An 18,784-nucleotide genomic window follows, 5' to 3' on the forward strand; every position below is an offset into this window, starting at 1 on the left:
CTTTGTCTTGGAAGTGTTTGTGTCATCTGTTTACCCTCCTCCTAAGGTTTGGGAAAGGAGGACAGTGAAGCCTTCGTGCAGTAGGTGAAACTTAACACAGGCAGATATACACACTAGCATACATGTGTACGTAAAGTGCAGCTCAGTAGATTTCAGTATTTTCAGCCAGCAGTTTAAAATTGCTATTTTAAATTCCAGTGAGCAGAATAATAGAGAAGTTATCATGTCTAGGAACTGCAGTTGGCCTTTGTAAAGAATGGCTTGTTAGGAGGTTTTGTAATTTACTGAGGCCACAGCTGGCTGCCAGCAGAGCTACAGGAATGTGTTCTCTCTAGAGCCTGGTAGCTGGAGATGAAAAGGATCCAAAGCTGTCACAAAAGCAAATAAATGCTTTGACTTTAAATGAAGCATCATAATTTATAAGAGGCTCTGCTTCTCAATCCCAGTGAGGTATATGGATCAGCCACAGCTCTTTGAGGTTGAGCAGAATTGTCTGCCTGGCTCTGCTGCAATTCTGGTATCTGCAGTCTACAGATTTGGAAGCATTTTCACGGTTTGGGCTTGGAATTGTTTCTTTATTCATGCTGTTTCTTTCCCACAAATTCTCTCTCTTTCCTTTCCCACTTCTTAATGTTTCATTAGCTGCTTTACTGTTTGATAAATAATTGTACCACTGTTTGCACCTGGCAGGTCTTTATCATGATGCACAGCACTGTGGGACTAATCACCAAGACGCTTGGAGGTTTATGGGTGCCTTTTGTCATCAATGATTTGTTTGGTTTTTACCATCTGAGTGAATTGTTCTTGCAGTCTTGTTCTTCAATTAAAAGCTGGGGGACAGACTTTATTGAGTTGTCTTGGTACTCCGCTTATGAAGAAAAAACACATTTAGGTTTTTCTTTGGTTTGGTTTGGTTTTAAAAGATGCACACACATGCACACCCGCATTAATGTATACCAGCTTCCTTACTTCTGCAGCTGCTTCTCAACAGTCTGCTGATTAAAACAGCAGGCAGTGGTCTGGTGTCAGAAATGAAGGATAGGAAGGAGGCAGATGATCATTAAAGGAACTTCTGAATACTTGTCAGAGTGAGAAAAAATGGTTTTGTTTTCCATTTATGGTCTTCCTTCTCCTATTAAACAAGTGTTTTGCCCTCTGCTCCAGTCCTGTTTTGCTTTGCAATTTACTTGCTTTTAAGAGTGAAAGAGTTCAGGAGAGAAATAAATAGATGAAGAGATCCTGTAATTAACATCAGGTGCAGGAAGCGAGTAGGACAGATGAGTTCAAAAGCCCTATGTTCTGTTGCTTATCTGGTATGACATGTAGTCTAGCAATACAAGCAAAGGCAGTGAATTGTGCGTGGTGTTTTATTTTTATTTCTTTTCCTTTACTGGAAGGCAGAAGTCTGTCTGTGTGTTCTACAGCACAGCAATACAGAAACAGAAATAACTCTCCTTGAGAAGGGAATGGGAAATTCAGGGGATTACAGAACAGCATTTCCTGCTTCTAATTTTAACTGTGACATGTTTTAATCAGTGTATATGAATCATAGTTATGATTATAGGAGTAAAAGAGGAAAAAGATGTGGTTTTCCTTAGAACACACAGATGTCAAACGATTTTCAATGTAGATTTTTACCGTCAGCTGAAATAGAGTACGACTGCAATTTTATTTTGAAGCATCAGTGGAACAGTGAAGTCGTTCAATTACGCTGGCCAAAGAAAAGGTATGAAAACAAATCCTCAGTTATCATCTGGAGATGAGAAACCTCTGGTTAGTTTATAGTAACAGTACTTGTGGTTTTTCCTATAAACACTATACATATGTAATCTCACACTGAAGAGGTGTGACAGCAATTTATCCACAAGTTTTTTCCTAAACCTGCCAAAATCTGATTGCTTTGATATAAGTCTTAGAGGAGAAAATTCTGCTAATTACTGTGGCTTCATAGTTTTCAAAGTCACCACTTGAAGTAGCTTGTATTGTAGTAGAACCGTTAGGTAAATCTACAAGCTATCTGACCCAATCTGATGTAGTTTCTGGGAATACTGCACACTTTTCTTTGAGCCCCTTATTGTTCTTTTAGTAAGTGTAAAATTTAGCCTTGTATTTGGTTGGGAGCATTTGTTTCCCTTTTAGCTGTCGCCTTGCATTTAAGTCTTTTTTGTCATCTAACTTGTTTGGCAGACTATCTTTGGAAGAAACATGTACTGAAAATAATGTAATGCCGTAATAATTGTTATAACTGATAAGGGATCTTACTGATTAGAAGCTGCCAGTCTCCCAGAGCCTCCATATCTGACCATTTTGGTCATTGTTTTGTCCAGAGGCAATACCATTTCAGATCACCCTCAGCAAGAAGTCTAATGTGCTATTTTATTTTGTACTAAAGCTTGAAGAGAATATTGCTGCCAGCGAGGCACTAAAAACAAAAGAAGCCTGAGCTTCTTTTAGCTGACCAGTCAACTAAATATTGACCAGCTGTCTTCGTGAGAAAGAAATAGATGACACTGAGTAAGCTAGAGTCTAGTTTTCCAAGAAGCAAAATGATTTTCCCAAATCAATACAGCTCATCAGATTTCAGAATAAAGGCTGCAGAAGATGTGACAGTGATAGAAGTGGCTGTATGTTCTTTTGTGTTTGAGCATGTGGACTCGTGGGGGAACAGGTTTTTTCATTTATTTCAATGCTTATTCTACGTGCTCTGGCATAAATCTTTACATTAATAAAATGTTATTAGGTGGCATGCAGAGGTACTCGTCTCACTGCTCCAGCTCCATGGCTTCAGGAGATATTCGTCGCTCTGTAATTGCTGCTTGTTTCTGAATGCAATTGACAGTATGTCGTGAATCCAGGGAATGTATGTTTTGCTTCTATCTCATTAAAGGCATAATGCAGCTTTTTGGAGCTAATGTGGTGTGATTGCAGCTTTAAATAAATTGTGCTAATGACTTCATGATGAAAAGGAAAGGAGAGGGCATGCCACTGAATAAGGTATATGTCCAGCTTTGGTTGACATTACTCAGACCTTACTGGAAGTCTAATGGATGTGAACAGAGTTTGTTATGCTGCTGAAGAGGCTGCTGTAATTTATGTGGCTGGAGCAGCACTGACTTGCGTTAGTGTCCAGCAGGGCAAATTGATCTTAAAGAGCAGGTTTTAGCCTTCCAGACCTTTTAACCTTTAAGCTTACTATGCTTTCATAAAGTACTAAATTAACACCACAGTTAAGTGTCTCAAAGGTTTATGACTGTGCCAACGGTAATTCATTATGTATATTTTCCTTAATGCTGTCGTATCTTCTCAGCTTTATTGTTATACAGTATTTGTTCACATAAAGTCCAGTGTCCAGGATGACTAATTGCAGATCTGTGCTCCAGATGGTTTAATTACAGGATGTGGTTAAAGTGACTTTTCAAACATCCAGCCTAGCAATACAGCAAATGCAGTCTTGGATTTCCAGGCCACCTGACAGTCATTACATCCTCAGACTTGCTGATGTTGATGTCTGTTACATGTGCACCTGCTGTAGATGCAGTTAAGTTGTTCTTCCATGCTCGACAGCGTGTGATTAAAGTAGTAAATAAATTACATGTCTACAAGATCAGTATTCAATATAGGAGACCTGATTTGATACGCAGAATGTTTACTGTTAATTTTAGGTTACTTTCTTGATAGAAGCAATCAGTAAAAAATAAGCCATTTGCACTGGAAGCCTAATGTAAACATTGTTCTCCATTTTTCATGCCTGAATGAATTGCAGGTGTATATATGGATATGGAATTTATGATGATGAAGTGGATACTTAGAAGCAAATGAGTAAGGCTGCTCATGCTAAACAAATTGCAATAAAAAAGCTTGACGTAATCCTAAGATTATAGATTTTCATCCTTCTGCTTTTTTTCACTTGAAATAATTCAGTTACTGTCTGAACAGTGAAGTCATGGATTAAAAAATGTGCCAGTTGAAGAATAGAATGTGTTTAATCCTTAGAGGTATACTTGCTGATGATGGTTGTACTCTGGTTTGGCTATCCCCAGCATGTCTGTATTATTTGTACTTAAGAAAGCAGGGACAAAAGGCAAATGAAATATGGTTTGCCATCAGATTTGTGGGTTCAGTGATCAGAAAAATGTGAGGAACCGGTTTACCTATAATGTTACGTCGGCTGATGATGTCGTGCCTTTTCAGTCTTAAGAACTGCATCTCAAGCTTGGAGACATGCTGTGTGACAGGACTATTGCTGCAAGAGTGTTATAATGAACTTCAAAAAAAGTAGTCCTACAAAAATAATTGCAAAACACAATGTACTTTGGCAGATCTTCTCTTGACGTCAGCAAAAATTGTATAAAATAATAGTGTAGTATAGAAAGGAGGTAGAACTGTTAGCCAAATGGGAATTTTCACTTCACTTATGTTTAAACAGTAGTTGTTGGTAACTGAAAGGAAAACAAGTGATTCCTAGATTTGGAAGATGGTGTAGGTAATCTTCATCAAATCGCTTACAGAAGTGTTTGGAAAGTGTTTGTGCAGATTAGCTTTCACCAGAATTTTGATGATACTTTTGGCCAAATTCTCTGCAAAGAATTGAGGGAACAGATCCTTTTTAAGAAAGGAAAACGCACGCACTGTCTCTTTCAGATAAGTAGTCTTTTGAGTTGTCTGGCAATACAGACAGCGTGAACTAAAATAGAATTCAGTCTCAGTTGTTATGTTCCAAACAAAAAAAGCAGCCTATGCTGTAAAATATGAAGGGAAGCTTTCCATCCTGCTTAACTGAGAAATATCTACTTAAATTGGACTTTGAATGTGTTTGTTTTCTAAAGCCCATATTTAAAACAGTTGTGATCTACATTCAAGATACTAATGTGAGAATTTGATTCCTTACAGCATGATCTCATTTTCGAAGTTTTGAATACAAAGCTTAAAAATCCTTAGCTGACGTTTATTGCATTAAATGAAGCCATGAAAGCAATAACTAACTAAGTAAATAAATATTTTTTCTTAGACTAGGTCACTAGGTCTTTTTTTTCTTTAGATGAAAGGATATCTACAGGAGTGTATGCTTGTGAGACTTAAGGATATCCTTACGAGCTTGACATGGCTGATAAAAGTGCCATATAAAGGCAGTTAATATGCTCACACTCCTCTTTTGGTGCCTTATGATAACGATTGCTTACTTCAAAATAGCACATCTGCATTTTTTTATGCTCACTGTGAAAGAATATAACTGTTATCAAATCAAGAGGAAATAATGTGGATATCTTTGTTTTCAAATGTTTATGACGTTATTCATGATAAATATCCAATGACATTTTAGTGATGTTCTTTGCTGTGCAATCACTGAAAGAATTTAAGGGTAGGGAAGGGAAGCAGCATATATACCCCATCCACAGAACTCATAAGAAATGCTTCCTTTCTGGAAGTGATTTTATTACAAATCACTTTAGTAATATCTGACCTTTTGTTCTGTAATAAAACACAAGAGAAAATTGTCACCGTTATTTTATACAGTTTATTATGTTATTATCTATCAGGACTGCTTGTGTGAGGTGGTTTTGTGCTTTTCTAGGCATATATTAGTTTTTCCTAAGCAGTGTTGTTCTTTTTTGCCCAGTCTAGCTACCCATGTTCTGGTTGTTAAGGTGATGAATGAACTGAAAATATCTCAGTACATCCAACATGTATAAAAATACCAATATTCATAATCTCTTTTTGCTTCTGATGTGAAGGGGGAACTTGCATTAGTAGTGGTGGACATGAGGTGACAATCTGTGTGTACTTTCACTTTATGTTAAGAGTTTTGAATATTGCTCTAACTTGGCTAATAAAGGATTTTGGCAGGAAAGAGATGGACAAGCTTATGGGAATTGAACTGTTAGGCTTCTAAGAAATGTGACCCCGTTTTCCTCTGTGAGATTGCTTTTGGCAGTCGTTGAGCATTAATTGTTGACCAATTATTGTGTCTAAACCTTAATAATAATAGGGGAGCACTGGTTAAAATTTTTGACTTTCGGGAAAGATTATTTCTTATTTGTAGCTACTTTATTCTAGCATATTTGACACTGAGAAGTGCAAAGTGTATTGCATTGTATTGTATTTCAGAAATATTGTGAGTATTTGTGTAGTTTGCACATGGAATAACAATAATGAATTAGATTAAGACATCTGTTCTTTTGGGATAAGCTTTGATTTATTAAATCTAAATCATGTGAGTTGTGCTCTGATAATTGTTACAACTGACTTGACAACCTTAGCCTGGTACAAGAAGCATTTGTATGTTATTTATAGATATTTGTCAGTATTGTAGGACTCTACCTCAAAAAAACTGGACTAGATATTTTGGCCAAATTTCCTGAATTAGAATTTGAGAGTCCAGATACCCTTATATATTCTGCATTACAAACATCTGATTTCTTCTTCCATTATACAGTAGTGGTTGTTTAAGGTTGTTTATAGCCTCTTGGGCATTATTTTAAAAGTGAAAATACATTTCTGTATTCAGATAGTATGAAACTCTTGGGATTTTCAGACTGCCCTTACATTTTCACTCTTATTCAGACAATTCTAAGAAAATGATTTTTAAAAGATTGTTGCAGACTAATAGGCAATGGAGCTGTGAAGGATCTGGAGCACAGGTCCTATGGGGAGTGGCAGAGGGTCCAATTTTGAGGGTCCGATTGATGCTTGGCTGAACATGGGCCAGCAGTGTGCCCAGGTGGCCAAGAAGGCCAATGGCATCCTGGCTTGTATTGGAAATAGTGTTGCCAGCAGGAGCAAATGATTATCCCTCTATACTCAAGAGTGCTGTGTTCAATTTCGGGCCCTTCTCTACAAGGAAGACAGTGAGGACCTGCACTGTGTCCAGAAAAAAGCAATGGAGCTCTGAGGGATCTGGAGCACAAGTCCTGTGGGGAGTAGCTGAGGGAGCTGGAATTGTTTGTTCTGGAGGATACTCAAGGAAGACCTTATCACTCTCTGCAGCTACCTGAAGGGAGGTACCAGAGGGAATGGCTTCAACTTGCAACAGGGGAGATTCTGATTGGATATTAGGAAAAACTTCTCAGGAAGAGTGGTCAGGCATTGGAACAAGGCAGACCAGGAAGTCACTGTCTCTGGAGGTGTTCAAGATATGCTTAGATGTAGTATTAAAGCACAGAGGGGAAATCTTGGCGGCAGGTGGATGGTTGGACTAGGTGATCTTGGAAGTCTTTTCTGACCTTGATTCTATGAAATGCATTTCTTGAAGTTAAAGTGAAAATGCCTTCAATTTGTGTACCGACTCTGAGACATACAAGGAAGTGCTGGCTGAGGTTCTTTTTTTGTGGCTGAGCTCTGTATGAGGACTAGAATTCTGGATCAAAGAAGCTTGTAATAGTACACGCTGACTGAATTCAGCAAAAATAATCCATTATCTTCAGTGATGCAGTTAACATACAAAGTACACTACTTACCTGTCTCATATCCTTTTTCATTTCTCAGTGCTTTGGTCTAACAGACCTGCCAGTAGCGTGTTGCTTTCGGGGTCAGTCCTACCTCTCATGTTACTTCTATTCTTTCGACCCATTTCTTTGATAACTTTAGAAGATTAAATGAACTACTTTCACTACCTGTTCTGCGGAGTCCTACCTATGGTTGTGTACTGTGCTGTTCATTAGGTAAAGGAAATTGAATCCCTAACACAGTTACTCTAACACAGCATGGGGATTAATCTTCCCTCGCACTTAGGTACTGGGACATTCACTAAGTCTAACAAACTTAACGAGATGGTAAGTGTAACTGACGGTGAGAGAGGAACTTATTTATGTTTGCTTGTGAGGTATTGACTTTCTTACTCTTGGAGGTCACTTGAATGTCTTTTAAGAATTACTGAAATGTTTATTGATTTCAGGGTTTAATTATTATGCCTACTCCACATCTGCTCCTTCGGTCTCTTTTCTAGTAACAGATAACAGACTGTGTAGTTTCTACTAAAAGTTAACTCAGCTCTGTTAATAAATTAATGTATAAAGATAGCACACATTAAGAGAGAGACAAGAATACAAATATTGAGGAAGATGGGGATTTATTTAGTGTGGAAGGAAAGCACTAGGACTGCCAGTGAAGCCGCCTTTCCTGGTAGGTGGATGGCTTATGGGGGCTGAGTATGGGACTGTTCCAATAGCAAAGCCCAATTTCCACTTTGGGGCTCTGAGGTGTGTTGATACAAACAGGTTTCAAGGCACATAGTAGTGCCAGCCCTGCAGAATGATGACAGACCAAGTGATCCATCTTAGCACTGAGGCAGCATTGACTCCCTCCTAGAAGCCACAGGAATGGGACAGAATGGTGTGGGATGGCTGCACCATAGCCATGTGGCTGCAGGCATCTCTGTCAATGACTGGGTCTCCAACACACCAGAGAGATCACCAAGATGCCACAGCTGGCAGCAATGCAGGCCAGGGGCCACTTCCTCCTGCAGTCCTGGCCCAAGCCATGAGCAGAGAAAGCAGTATGGCCACAGTCCTTCCAGGTCTTCGAGGTGCCTGGATAGCGATCCAGGCCTGAAGAACCCTTGCCTGCAAAATCCTGCAGCCATCCTGTTGTAGGGCTGGCTGAAAACCGCATGAGGAATGATTTCTAAATCTGCTGCAGAGAATTTTCAAGGAAATCCCTTCTTCCTTTGTATCTCAACTAACAACACATCAAATGCTTCCTTGATGTTAAAAGGCCCCTGAGGAAATAAGCTGCTAGCTGCATGTTTACTTTACCTTGGCTCAGCACAGAGGGACAGTTTGTGTGCAAAATTGGAAATCAGACTGCTAAGACAAAGCAAGCAGACAGGCTGGAAATGTTTGGCACAATGCCATTATTATATCTGTTATGTAAAAGCTAGAGTTAGAAGAGGGGAAGCGTAAAGGAAAAACAAGTCACAAGGCTGGCAGCTGCAAATTAGTGTCTTAATGCCTCTTACAGGTCAGAAACGTTTTGCTCTGTGCCTTTCTTTGATAAGTAAAATACATGTGCTTTCACTGTATGTTCTAAAGAGAAGAGGTGACTAGTGCTTATGTGTGGTTATGAATTAAAGGGGTCATTATGTCAGCTAGTCCATAAACAAGATAAGTTATCTGTTGGAGAGGAGACTGAAACGTTTAAATGACTTTCCCACCCCCCCCCCCCCCGTTTATCTTTTGGTCATTTAAGATAGCCTTACCACACAGGCATTTTAAAGGGATAATTTGAAAATCATCCAAGATTCAATTACCTCTAGGTGGGCGGATGTATTTGCATTTAAAAGGGATTTTAAATGGAGAAGCAATTAAATTACAGTATATATGTATTTAAAAGAGACCTCTTTCTACATATCTTCATTGCTTTTTCTCTCAGTCTCACTAAATGCTTGTGATTTCAAGTGTAGACCCTTGCTTTTCACAGATGAAAAGGCAAGGCAAATAATAGGTGCTTCTGTCTGTTAAAGAGAGCTTACATGTGTATGTGTACATGTTTGTGTGTTTGGATGTATGCAGTTTCAAATAAATAGAAGCGTCATTATCATATCGTTCAAAGCATAGCAGATTCTCCTTGGTCACCTACTGATTTAAACACTGTGACTGGTGCTCAGTTTATGCTGGCTGGCTGCCAAGCAAAAGCAATTATGTGCAATAACAGCAAAATTAAGAGGTGAATGTTGCCGTTTTACAGCAGGACATGGCAAAAAACATTTCCTTCTGTCAGCTCTGTCTTGGTTGCACACAAAGTCAGGCATGCACACTCTCATACACATATACGTACACACACATATTTGCACGCAGGCTCTTGTTCTTTTTTGTTTGCTCTCTTTCCAGTGGGTTTCACCTCGAGGTCACTGAAACTAGGAAAGAGGAAGCGTATAGACCACAGTGTTTGAAAGCAAACAAGAAAAAAACTCTGACTTTGTGGAGAAGGAAAAATATCGGAAGAAAAACAAAATGAAACAGAAAAATCCTACTCCAGTTGTTGTGATGTTGGCTGTGATAATACTTTGTTTTTCTCCCACTGGCAGGTGTCCTGGTGGTAAACGTTACGTGGAGGAACAAGACTTACGTGGGAACGCTGCTGGACTGCACAAAGCATGACTGGGCCCCTCCCAGGTAGGCAATTGTTCTAATTGTGTTTTTTCTCTGCTGAATGTGTTTTCACTCCCACTTTCCGTCGAGAGACTGTATAGAGATAATAAAAACCAAATGGTTATAATTGAGAACATGCAGCCATGAAATGAGTAATTCTCTCTTTTCCACTGAAAACTGAGGGCCTGCAGGTGGGATGCTTTATTTGCTTTTGTTTTGTGTTTTTGAGAGGGAGTAGGAGATGCATGGGATTCAAGCAAAGGGAGATAAATATATGTATATTTCCATAGGTTTGGAAAAATTTTCTCTCCGTTGTAATTAGGTAGTCTAATTTTTTGCCATTATTGTCTTTTTTTTTTTAAATCTCGTTCTTTTTGAGACTCCAACACTATTATTTGGAAAGACATCTGTCCTTTAATACACATGAAAGTCATGAAAGTTCTGTTATGGGAACCAGTGTTATTTTGACATATCTCTTCAGTTCACAGCTCCTTCTGATGACATCTGCTCTTGTTTACGTTTAGGTTTTGTGAATCTCCAACGAGTGACCTGGAAATGCGAGGAGGAAGGGGTAGGGGGAAGCGGGCAAGGTCTGCTGCAACTGTGGCTGTACCTGGAAATGATACAAGTTTCACTGAGTCTAGGGGACTTCAGAGTAAGAATCGAGGTGGTGCTAATGGAAAGGGAAGGAGGGGTAGCCTTAACTCAAGTGGACGCAGGACACCCCCAAATTGCTCTGTGGATGAAGTCAAAGCCAGCCCCTCTTCAACAAACAAGAGAAAAACTAAGCCTCCTATGGAGCTAGACTTAAACTCCAGTTCAGAGGACAGTAAGTGTGGAAAACGTGTTCGTACTAACTCCAGGAGCACTCCAACCACCCCACAGGGGAAACCAGAGGCTACTTTTTTGGACCAAGGCTGCTCTTCTCCGGTGCTGATTGACTGTCCTCACCCCAACTGCAACAAAAAGTACAAGCACATTAATGGACTACGATACCATCAGGCTCATGCACATTTAGACCCAGAAAACAAACTGGAGTTTGAGCCTGACAGCGAGGACAAAATTTCAGACTGTGAGGAACCATTGAGTAATGCGGCACTTGAATGCAGTGAAGCAAGCACAAATTTGCCAGGCTTTGATCCACTAAAAGCACCAACATCTCCTTCCTCTGTTACTACCCCAGGAACCCCCAAGGGAAAAAGGGAACCGACCAGCAATGGCACCAGTTCAGTTATCAGTTGCAAAACTGGCAAGAATTCAGGCAAAAAGAAGGGTCTGAACAGTGAACTGAACAGCCTTCCAGTAATTTCTAACATGTCAGCCACACTGGATAATTGCTCTGTAACAGATGGCAATTTGCAAACTGAAATGCCAAAACTGGAGGCCGAAGGGTTAATAGACAAGAAGAGTTTGAGTGATAAAGGCAAGAAAGCTAATAACTGCAAAGTGGATAAAAACATTTCCAAACTGAAAACAGCCCGGCCCATTGCCCCAACGCCAGCACCGGCTCCTCCCCAGTTAATAGCTATACCTTCTACAGCCTTTACAACCAGCACTACAGGGACAATACCAGGACTGCCCTCTCTAACAACTACTGTTGTTCAGGCTACACCAAAGAGCCCTCCGCTAAAACCTATTCAACCAAAGCCCACAATTATGGGAGAGCCAAGCACTGTAAACCCAGCTCTCACATCACTCAAAGACAAAAAGAAAAGGGAGAAGCGTAAGCTAAAGGACAAAGAAAGCAAAGAGAGTGGAAGCCCTAAAATGGATTCTAAGCTGGGAAAGCTAGAGGATTCAAAAGGGTCTGGGAAAGATTTATCTGGACATTTTTTAAAGGACCATCTCAATAAGAATGAAGTGTTAGCTAATGGACTTTCTGAGTCTCAAGAGAGCAGGATGGCAAGTATTAAGGCTGAAGCTGATAAGGTTTACACATTCACAGACAATGCGCCCAGCCCTTCTATAGGGAGTGCCTCCAGGATGGAATGCAGCACTTTGGTGAATGGACAATCTTCAATGGCGCCACTGCATGTGTTAACACAAAATGGTGCGGATAGCGCTGCTGCCAAAACCAACAGCCCTGCTTACTCTGATATTTCTGATGCAGCTGATGATGGTGGCTCTGACAGCCGGTCAGAGGGTGTGAGGTCAAAGGCCAGCTCTCCTTCGGATATCATTTCTAATAAGGACAGTGTTGTAAAAGTACATTCTTCAACCGCATCACAGTCGGCACAAGCGAAAGAGTCCCATTCTCCCTATTACCATGGCTACGATCCTTATTATTCTCCAAGTTACATGCAGTCTGGACAGGTCAGTGCCCCAGCAGCTGGAAACTGCAGTACCCCACAGGGACTGAAGATCAAAAAAGAGGCAGATGAAGAGGCTGAAAAGAAGGAGAAGGGGGAACCGTCAGAAGCCAAGAAGAATGAAAGTGGTTCCTCTAATTTGCAGCCACAACATCAGTCAGTAATAACACAAAGACACCCTGCACTTGCTCAGTCACTTTATTATGGACAGTATGCCTATGGGCTCTATATGGACCAAAAGTCCTTAATGGCCTCTAACCCTGCTTACAGACAGCAGTATGAAAAATATTATGAGGACCAGCGGCTAGCAGAGCAGAAGTTGGTACAGACTGGGAGGGACTGTGAAAGGAAGAATGAACCTCCGTTGAAGGAAATTGGAAAGGATGATAAGCAGAAAAATATTCCGTCTGCAACTATTTCAAAGGCTCCTTCAACTCCGGAGTTGAGCAAAAATAACACTAAAATAGGGTCTTTGGTCCCTAGCAAAGGTGAGGAGACAAGCAAATCACAGATCCTTTCCAATCACCAGCAGCAGCTTCAGTCTGACAGTTTCAAAGCCAAACAAATGGAAAACCATCAGCTCATAAAGGAGGCTGTGGAGATGAAATCTGTCATGGACTCCATGAAGCAAACGGGCGTAGATCCAACTACAAGATTTAAACAGGTGAGATCACAGGAAATGGAACAAGAATGTCTTGGTTTGTCCTTAAAATGTGTGGGATTTTATCCCTGATTTTGCCATGTTCTTCTACCTTTGCAGTCAAGCGAGCTCCACCATCCTTTTTTCATGCTGGATAGTACTGTGGTCTGTGAATAGACCAATAGACCTTTCAGTGGAGCTGCTTGAAAAGAGAAAAAAAGATCTAGCAAGGTGGTGACAGGATCCAGACTTAAGACTTGAACAGACTATTTTAAATTACATGCATGAATAAAAATAATTAGATTACTCTTTTAGATGTAAAAGCTAAGCAATTTGCTTAGTTCAGAAATGAGACATTTCAAGCAACATAAGCAGCTTCCATTGTGAGAGGACTTGAAGTAGATTTGAAACATGGTTTGAAGTGTTTCCTTTTTTTTTTTTTCTTTTTTTTTTTGTTAAATGACAGTTGGCATTTACAAAAGATGGGTGAGCTGGTTCTTTGAAGAGTTGGCTTGTAGCTCAGCTAGTTATCTTAACCCAAGGTGACCTTTTTGAAACAGTTTAGTTCCCCTTCTCTCCTCAACCAACCTCAAACCCCTACGGACCCACACAATGGATGAAATCCTTTCTCCATTGAAGTCAGTGATAGTTTTGCTGTTGACTTCAGTGGAACCAGAATTTCATCCAGTGGCTCATGCTGACCTTCCTAGATGTCAAATTTCCTTCATTCCAGGCAATGTTACTGACTCTGTGTTCTGAACTGAAGCCTCAGCGCTTAACACTTTCATGTTCTGGGGTATGATACAACCCAAACTTCACCCTAGCAGTCTGTCTTTCAAGATGCAGTGGGGTCAGGTGAATGGGAGTTGGAGAGCTCTAAAGTAACTGGGATGGCACAGGCCTGAGAAGAAGATTTCTTCTGATTCAAATGAATTTTTGAACCAGACAGTCCAAGCGTCTAATTCTGTGCTTATGTTTTCATTGCATGTGTATCTGTTAGAGCAGTGTTTGCACTTAGCTGTTCCATATTTTGCATTAAAAAAAAAAATAATAATAAAAAAAATAAAGTCTTGCTATTATTGTTCAGTACTGATGATTTTATGTAGTCTGGTAAATAAGTCACCTTTTTAATTCTACAAAGTGTCTATAAACTGTTTTATGTAATATATTAAGCAAAAAATGCATTTGTGATACCCTGTATATGTACCCTAAGCCCTGTGTTGACACTGTGAATGTTTATCCATGTGTAATTTTACAAACTTAAAACACGACTGCCAACCCAGAGAAGCCTGCTGAAGTGTCTGACCTGGACTGATTTATGAATGTTTGCAATATCTGATAGCATAATCATCTTTTCAGCTAGATTTGTTTTTCGCATTCATTGTTCCAGGTAATCTAAATGCTCTGACGTATCGTTAGGCAGCTTTAATTTCGTGGTTCGCAGATATTTTTTGCTCTCTACTGGGAAGATATCTCTGTGGGCTTTAATTAAAATGTTTTATGAATAGCATGGTCTCAGAACTTTGGTACAATGCATACGTATTTCATGATTAAAATAGTTAAAGGCATGAAGAAGGATATAAAATGAAGCAGTTGAATTAAATTTTGATAATAGCCTCTTAGTCTTTCATGGGAATATTGGTTTGTCTCTGAGCTCAAGGCACTCTGTAGCAAGCAAATCTCTATGTAATATGGATATGTTATTAAACTAGTTGTTAAAAGTGCATTAAGTGAAATGTGAGGAATATCAATATTGATTTTTTTTCAACATACAAGTTTAGAACAAAATTTTCTTCTCCTCCATATTAGGATCCAGATACACGAACATGGCATCATTATGTCTATCAGCCTAAATACCTTGATCAGCAAAAATCAGAAGAACTTGATCGGGATAAAAAGTTAAAAGAAGACAGCCCTAGAAAAACACCTAACAAGGAAAGTTCCCTGCCTAACCTTCCTGTCTCATTAGCAAGCATTAAAGAGGAGCCTAAAGAGGTCAAGCGTTCTGATTCTCAATCAGTGGATGAGAGCAAGATAAAAAATGATGATCGAAAGACTCCTGTAAATTGGAAGGACTCTCGAGGTGCTAGAGTAGCAGTTTCCTCACCAATGAGTCAGCATCAGTCATATATCCAGTACTTGCATGCTTATCCTTATCCACAGATGTATGATCCCAACCATCCAGCCTATCGAGCAGTCTCTCCTGTCCTAATGCACAGCTATCCTGGTATGTATTCTGAAATTTGCCTTGTGTACTCGTTAAGATTTGCACATTCAAAGTGTAGTGAAGCTTGAATTTTATTATTTCTGATAGTAGCTAAAGTAAATCAGAAGCTTTGTGGGTGACATTTGTATTGTTAGTGCTTCCACTTGGGAAAGTTCTATAGATCAAACAGATTTGACACAAAATGTTCCTTTTTTGAACTGTCACAGTTTCCAGCCAGAGTTTCCTCAATCCTTGACTGTCTGCTGTTGCTGTTAGACTGATGGATAGGTTATAGCCTATAAAAATATTCTAAGCACTTACAGTCAAAACCATAATAGTTACTTCTTTCACTTAAAGAGGACCCATAAATGTATGAAATGGCTATCAGCTCAACCTTCTTTATAATCTCCATTCCATAATCAGCCATCAGGATAAAGTAGATATTAAAAAAAAAAAAAAAAAAAAAAGAAGAAGAGCAAAGCTTCTGTCTGATAGCCCCTTGATCTGATCTTGATGTTACCCTCTCCCCTGGCATTCCCTTCTGCTACATCAATGCAACCAAAATGTGAAAACAGCAACCTGATATTGTATTTCTCGTTTACCTGCAGGGGCATATCTCTCTCCAGGATTTCATTACCCAGTTTATGGGAAGGTGTCAGGGAGAGAAGAGGCGGAGAAAGTCAGTACCAGCCCAAGCATCAACACAAAATCAACCACTGAGTCCAAAGCACTGGATTTGCTCCAGCAGCATGCCAGCCAGTATCGCAGCAAGTCTCCTGTTGTAAGGCTTCCTCTGTTGTTATTCAGGAGTGGTGCATTTGGAGATGTCTAAAGAACACCATTTTAAGAAGCATACGATCTGGCATCAAGCATTGAATACATAATGCTTCTTTGTATTACTGCTTAAAATCAGTTTCAAGTCATGATGTTTCTGTGACGTAAATTAGAAGTGACACATGTAACAGGGTTCTTGTTCTCAGAGTCTGCCTAACTTAAATGAATGGACTTATATGGAGCCTAGATTCAGAGATACCTCCTGGTGCACAGTTTATTGCAGTTGGTAGGAAGCTTCTGTTTGGAAACAGAAAACGAAATGGGAAGTTGAGCTGTGGGATTTGGTAAGATACCCTGCTTGTATTTGCCGTGAAGCCATATCTTCCAAACAGCAGATTATTAGTCCTCATCTATGAAGATTTCCAATGTTGGCACAAACACTTAAGACTTTCAGACAAGTTGGTGCTGGTTTTAATTGTGAGCAAGTCACTGGCTTTCATTCTATTTTCAAAAGGTCTTTCTAGCTATTCAGACAGATTTGATCCTAGAGTGCTTAGAGGGCTGAGAAGTCTCTACATCAGTTTTTCACCAGCTTAAGTAGGTTGTTCATGCATTGGCAAGTCAGCCAAGCTTATGGGTACGTGAAATGGAAATCAGCATGGTGACTTCATCCTGCAGTTTGTTGTGCCAGAATCTCCACTCATTGAATTCTTCTGTTGGGCAGATACACCAGCTTTATGTTAGAATTGAGTTCAATAATCCATTAAATTATTAGCTTCACCATTTGAATGCAGAAGGTCCTTGGCATTTAATGTTGGCAAGTGTTTTCTTTTTTGTAATTGTTGTTGAGATTTCCGTCTTTAAAAAAATAATAATAATAATTAATTAATCTCACATCAGTTTTCTACCACCTTTTATTGCTAGCCCGTGGAAAAATCGGCAGCTGAGCGTGAACGGGAAGCAGAAAGGGAACGAGATCGTCATTCACCTTTTAGCCAGCGACATCTCCACACACACCATCACACACATGTTGGAATGGGTTACCCGCTTATACCTGGACAATATGACCCATTTCAAGGTGAGCAGAAGGTTTTGACTGATGAGTTTAATTTGCCTTGTCAAGTTGTTGCTTTGACATTGCAAGTCATGCCTACATGAAGCATTTTGAATAGAGATCCCCTTGTTAAATCAAAAATGCATTACATTTAAGAAGAAAGTTTGGAAACTCACAACTAGGACTGAAAGTAAATGAATAGCCTCATGCCTGAAGAGATACCAGGTTTTGTTACCAAGACTGCTACTTAGAATTTTATTAAAGATGTACCAGTTAGGCTGTGTCACTTGTGTGCATGTCTTGATTACTGTTGCAAGCTGACGTTAACTGGATGAAAGACACTGAAAAACAAACAATCTCCTTTTTATATAATTAGGATTGTGTAGGCAACGGAAGAAGTATAGCAAAGACAAAAGCTTTTTATAATGAGGATATTTTATGTACAAGGCATTGTAGTCACAAGGGTTTGAGCTTGTTATAATTCCAATGTCTGAAAGAGAACTCTTTGTATTTTGTCAGATGCAGCGCATAAAGTTACAATCAGGGAAAAGCAGCACAGTGACACATGATTCATTCTCTCTAGTCTCAGTCTCTGACCGTTTTTCAGTGAGTCTGGATTCTAGTTGAATTAAAAGGAGGTTTCCTCCCATGCAGCAAAGTACGTGCTATCACAATTGCTGGCTAAAACAGCATTAATTCATTATGTTCACTTGGTGTCTCAGCAGCTATTTTTCCTTTGTAAAAGTCTTGACGTGTCTCAGTTTGATTCAGTGATGCCATGTGCCTACGGGATGCATCATGCTTGTTCAGTAGGAAAACTATAAAATGGGAAGTCATTATGATAGCATTGTATTCTGAGCAGCTGGCATGTCGTGTCTGCAATTGACGGTGACTTTTGTTACTTGTTGTTTCCTGGTACCTGTTACTTCTACTGAGCTTACTGCTTAGGAATTCATACAAACCATTTAGCAGCATGCAGTGCAGTACTTGAAAATGAATACAATCAGTAGAAATGTTGTATTTTCTTGTAAAATATCTCTTAAGGACATTTCAGTATACTTAGAAGAAGGCACATAGATCATACTAGCCAGGCTTCCTTAATGCTATTGCCTGAAACATTTGCCATTGGTGTAATATTGACACCACGCCATTTCTTAATGGTGCTTTCTGTTTGTTTGCCTTAGCGATACTTCCTACTTTTTCTCACAAAGACCCATTAAAACCAGAAGTACATCAACATTCCTTCATTTCTTCTTTCCCTCAGGATTGACCTCTGCTGCCCTTGTTGCCACTCAGCAGGTGGCTGCGCAGGCATCTGCATCTGGTATGTTTCCTGCACAAAGAAGGTAAATAGCCAGTAAATCTTAAGTTATATATCTTAACACAGAGAGGAGAAAGCAAACAATAGATTTTATAACCTGATGGTTTGAACTTCCTTGTGTGAGGAGGAAATAAGGCTGGAGCTCTGGGATAATCATAGTTTTATTCTCATTGAGGTCACATTTTGTCCTGTTTTGCCTTTTAATTATAAGGTAGTTGATGAACAGGGAACAAGTAGTCTGCCTTCTGAGATTTTCCATAAATTACAAGTATTGGTATTGTTAAGATAAAGTAAGCGATTCTGAAATTATAAGTTAAAATCCACTTTTATGTATGTATTTATTTGTTTATTAAAAGGGATTAAAACTTCATGTTCAGTTACATCTGTGTCCTGTG

At 39.5% G+C, this 18,784-nt stretch overlaps 1 protein-coding gene across 5 annotated transcripts in view; it reads left to right on the top strand.

The window, feature by feature from the left end:
- ZNF608 (zinc finger protein 608) overlaps positions 1–18,784 on the top strand; it is an 89,656-nt gene that overhangs the window by 68,222 nt on the left and 2,650 nt on the right. For 2 of the 5 annotated variants that reach the window (XM_042829532.1, XM_042829533.1), the window contains exons 5-10: positions 10,022–10,109; positions 10,610–13,058; positions 14,844–15,261; positions 15,849–16,021; positions 16,939–17,092; positions 18,333–18,414. In XM_042829532.1, coding sequence (XP_042685466.1) covers positions 10,022–10,109; positions 10,610–13,058; positions 14,844–15,261; positions 15,849–16,021; positions 16,939–17,092; positions 18,333–18,414 — 3,364 coding nt within the window. Of the gene's footprint in view, positions 1–10,021; positions 10,110–10,609; positions 13,059–14,843; positions 15,262–15,848; positions 16,022–16,938; positions 17,093–18,332; positions 18,419–18,784 lie in introns of those variants that run through there. The other 3 variants (XM_042829529.1, XM_042829531.1, XM_042829534.1) reach the window with 2 other exon arrangements.

This window comes from Centrocercus urophasianus, unplaced genomic scaffold (assembly GCF_019232065.1).
Source record: "Centrocercus urophasianus isolate 14NV4802_14NV808 unplaced genomic scaffold, USGS_Curo_1.0 seq_31, whole genome shotgun sequence".
In the NCBI taxonomy this organism is placed as follows: Eukaryota; Metazoa; Chordata; class Aves; order Galliformes; family Phasianidae; genus Centrocercus; species Centrocercus urophasianus.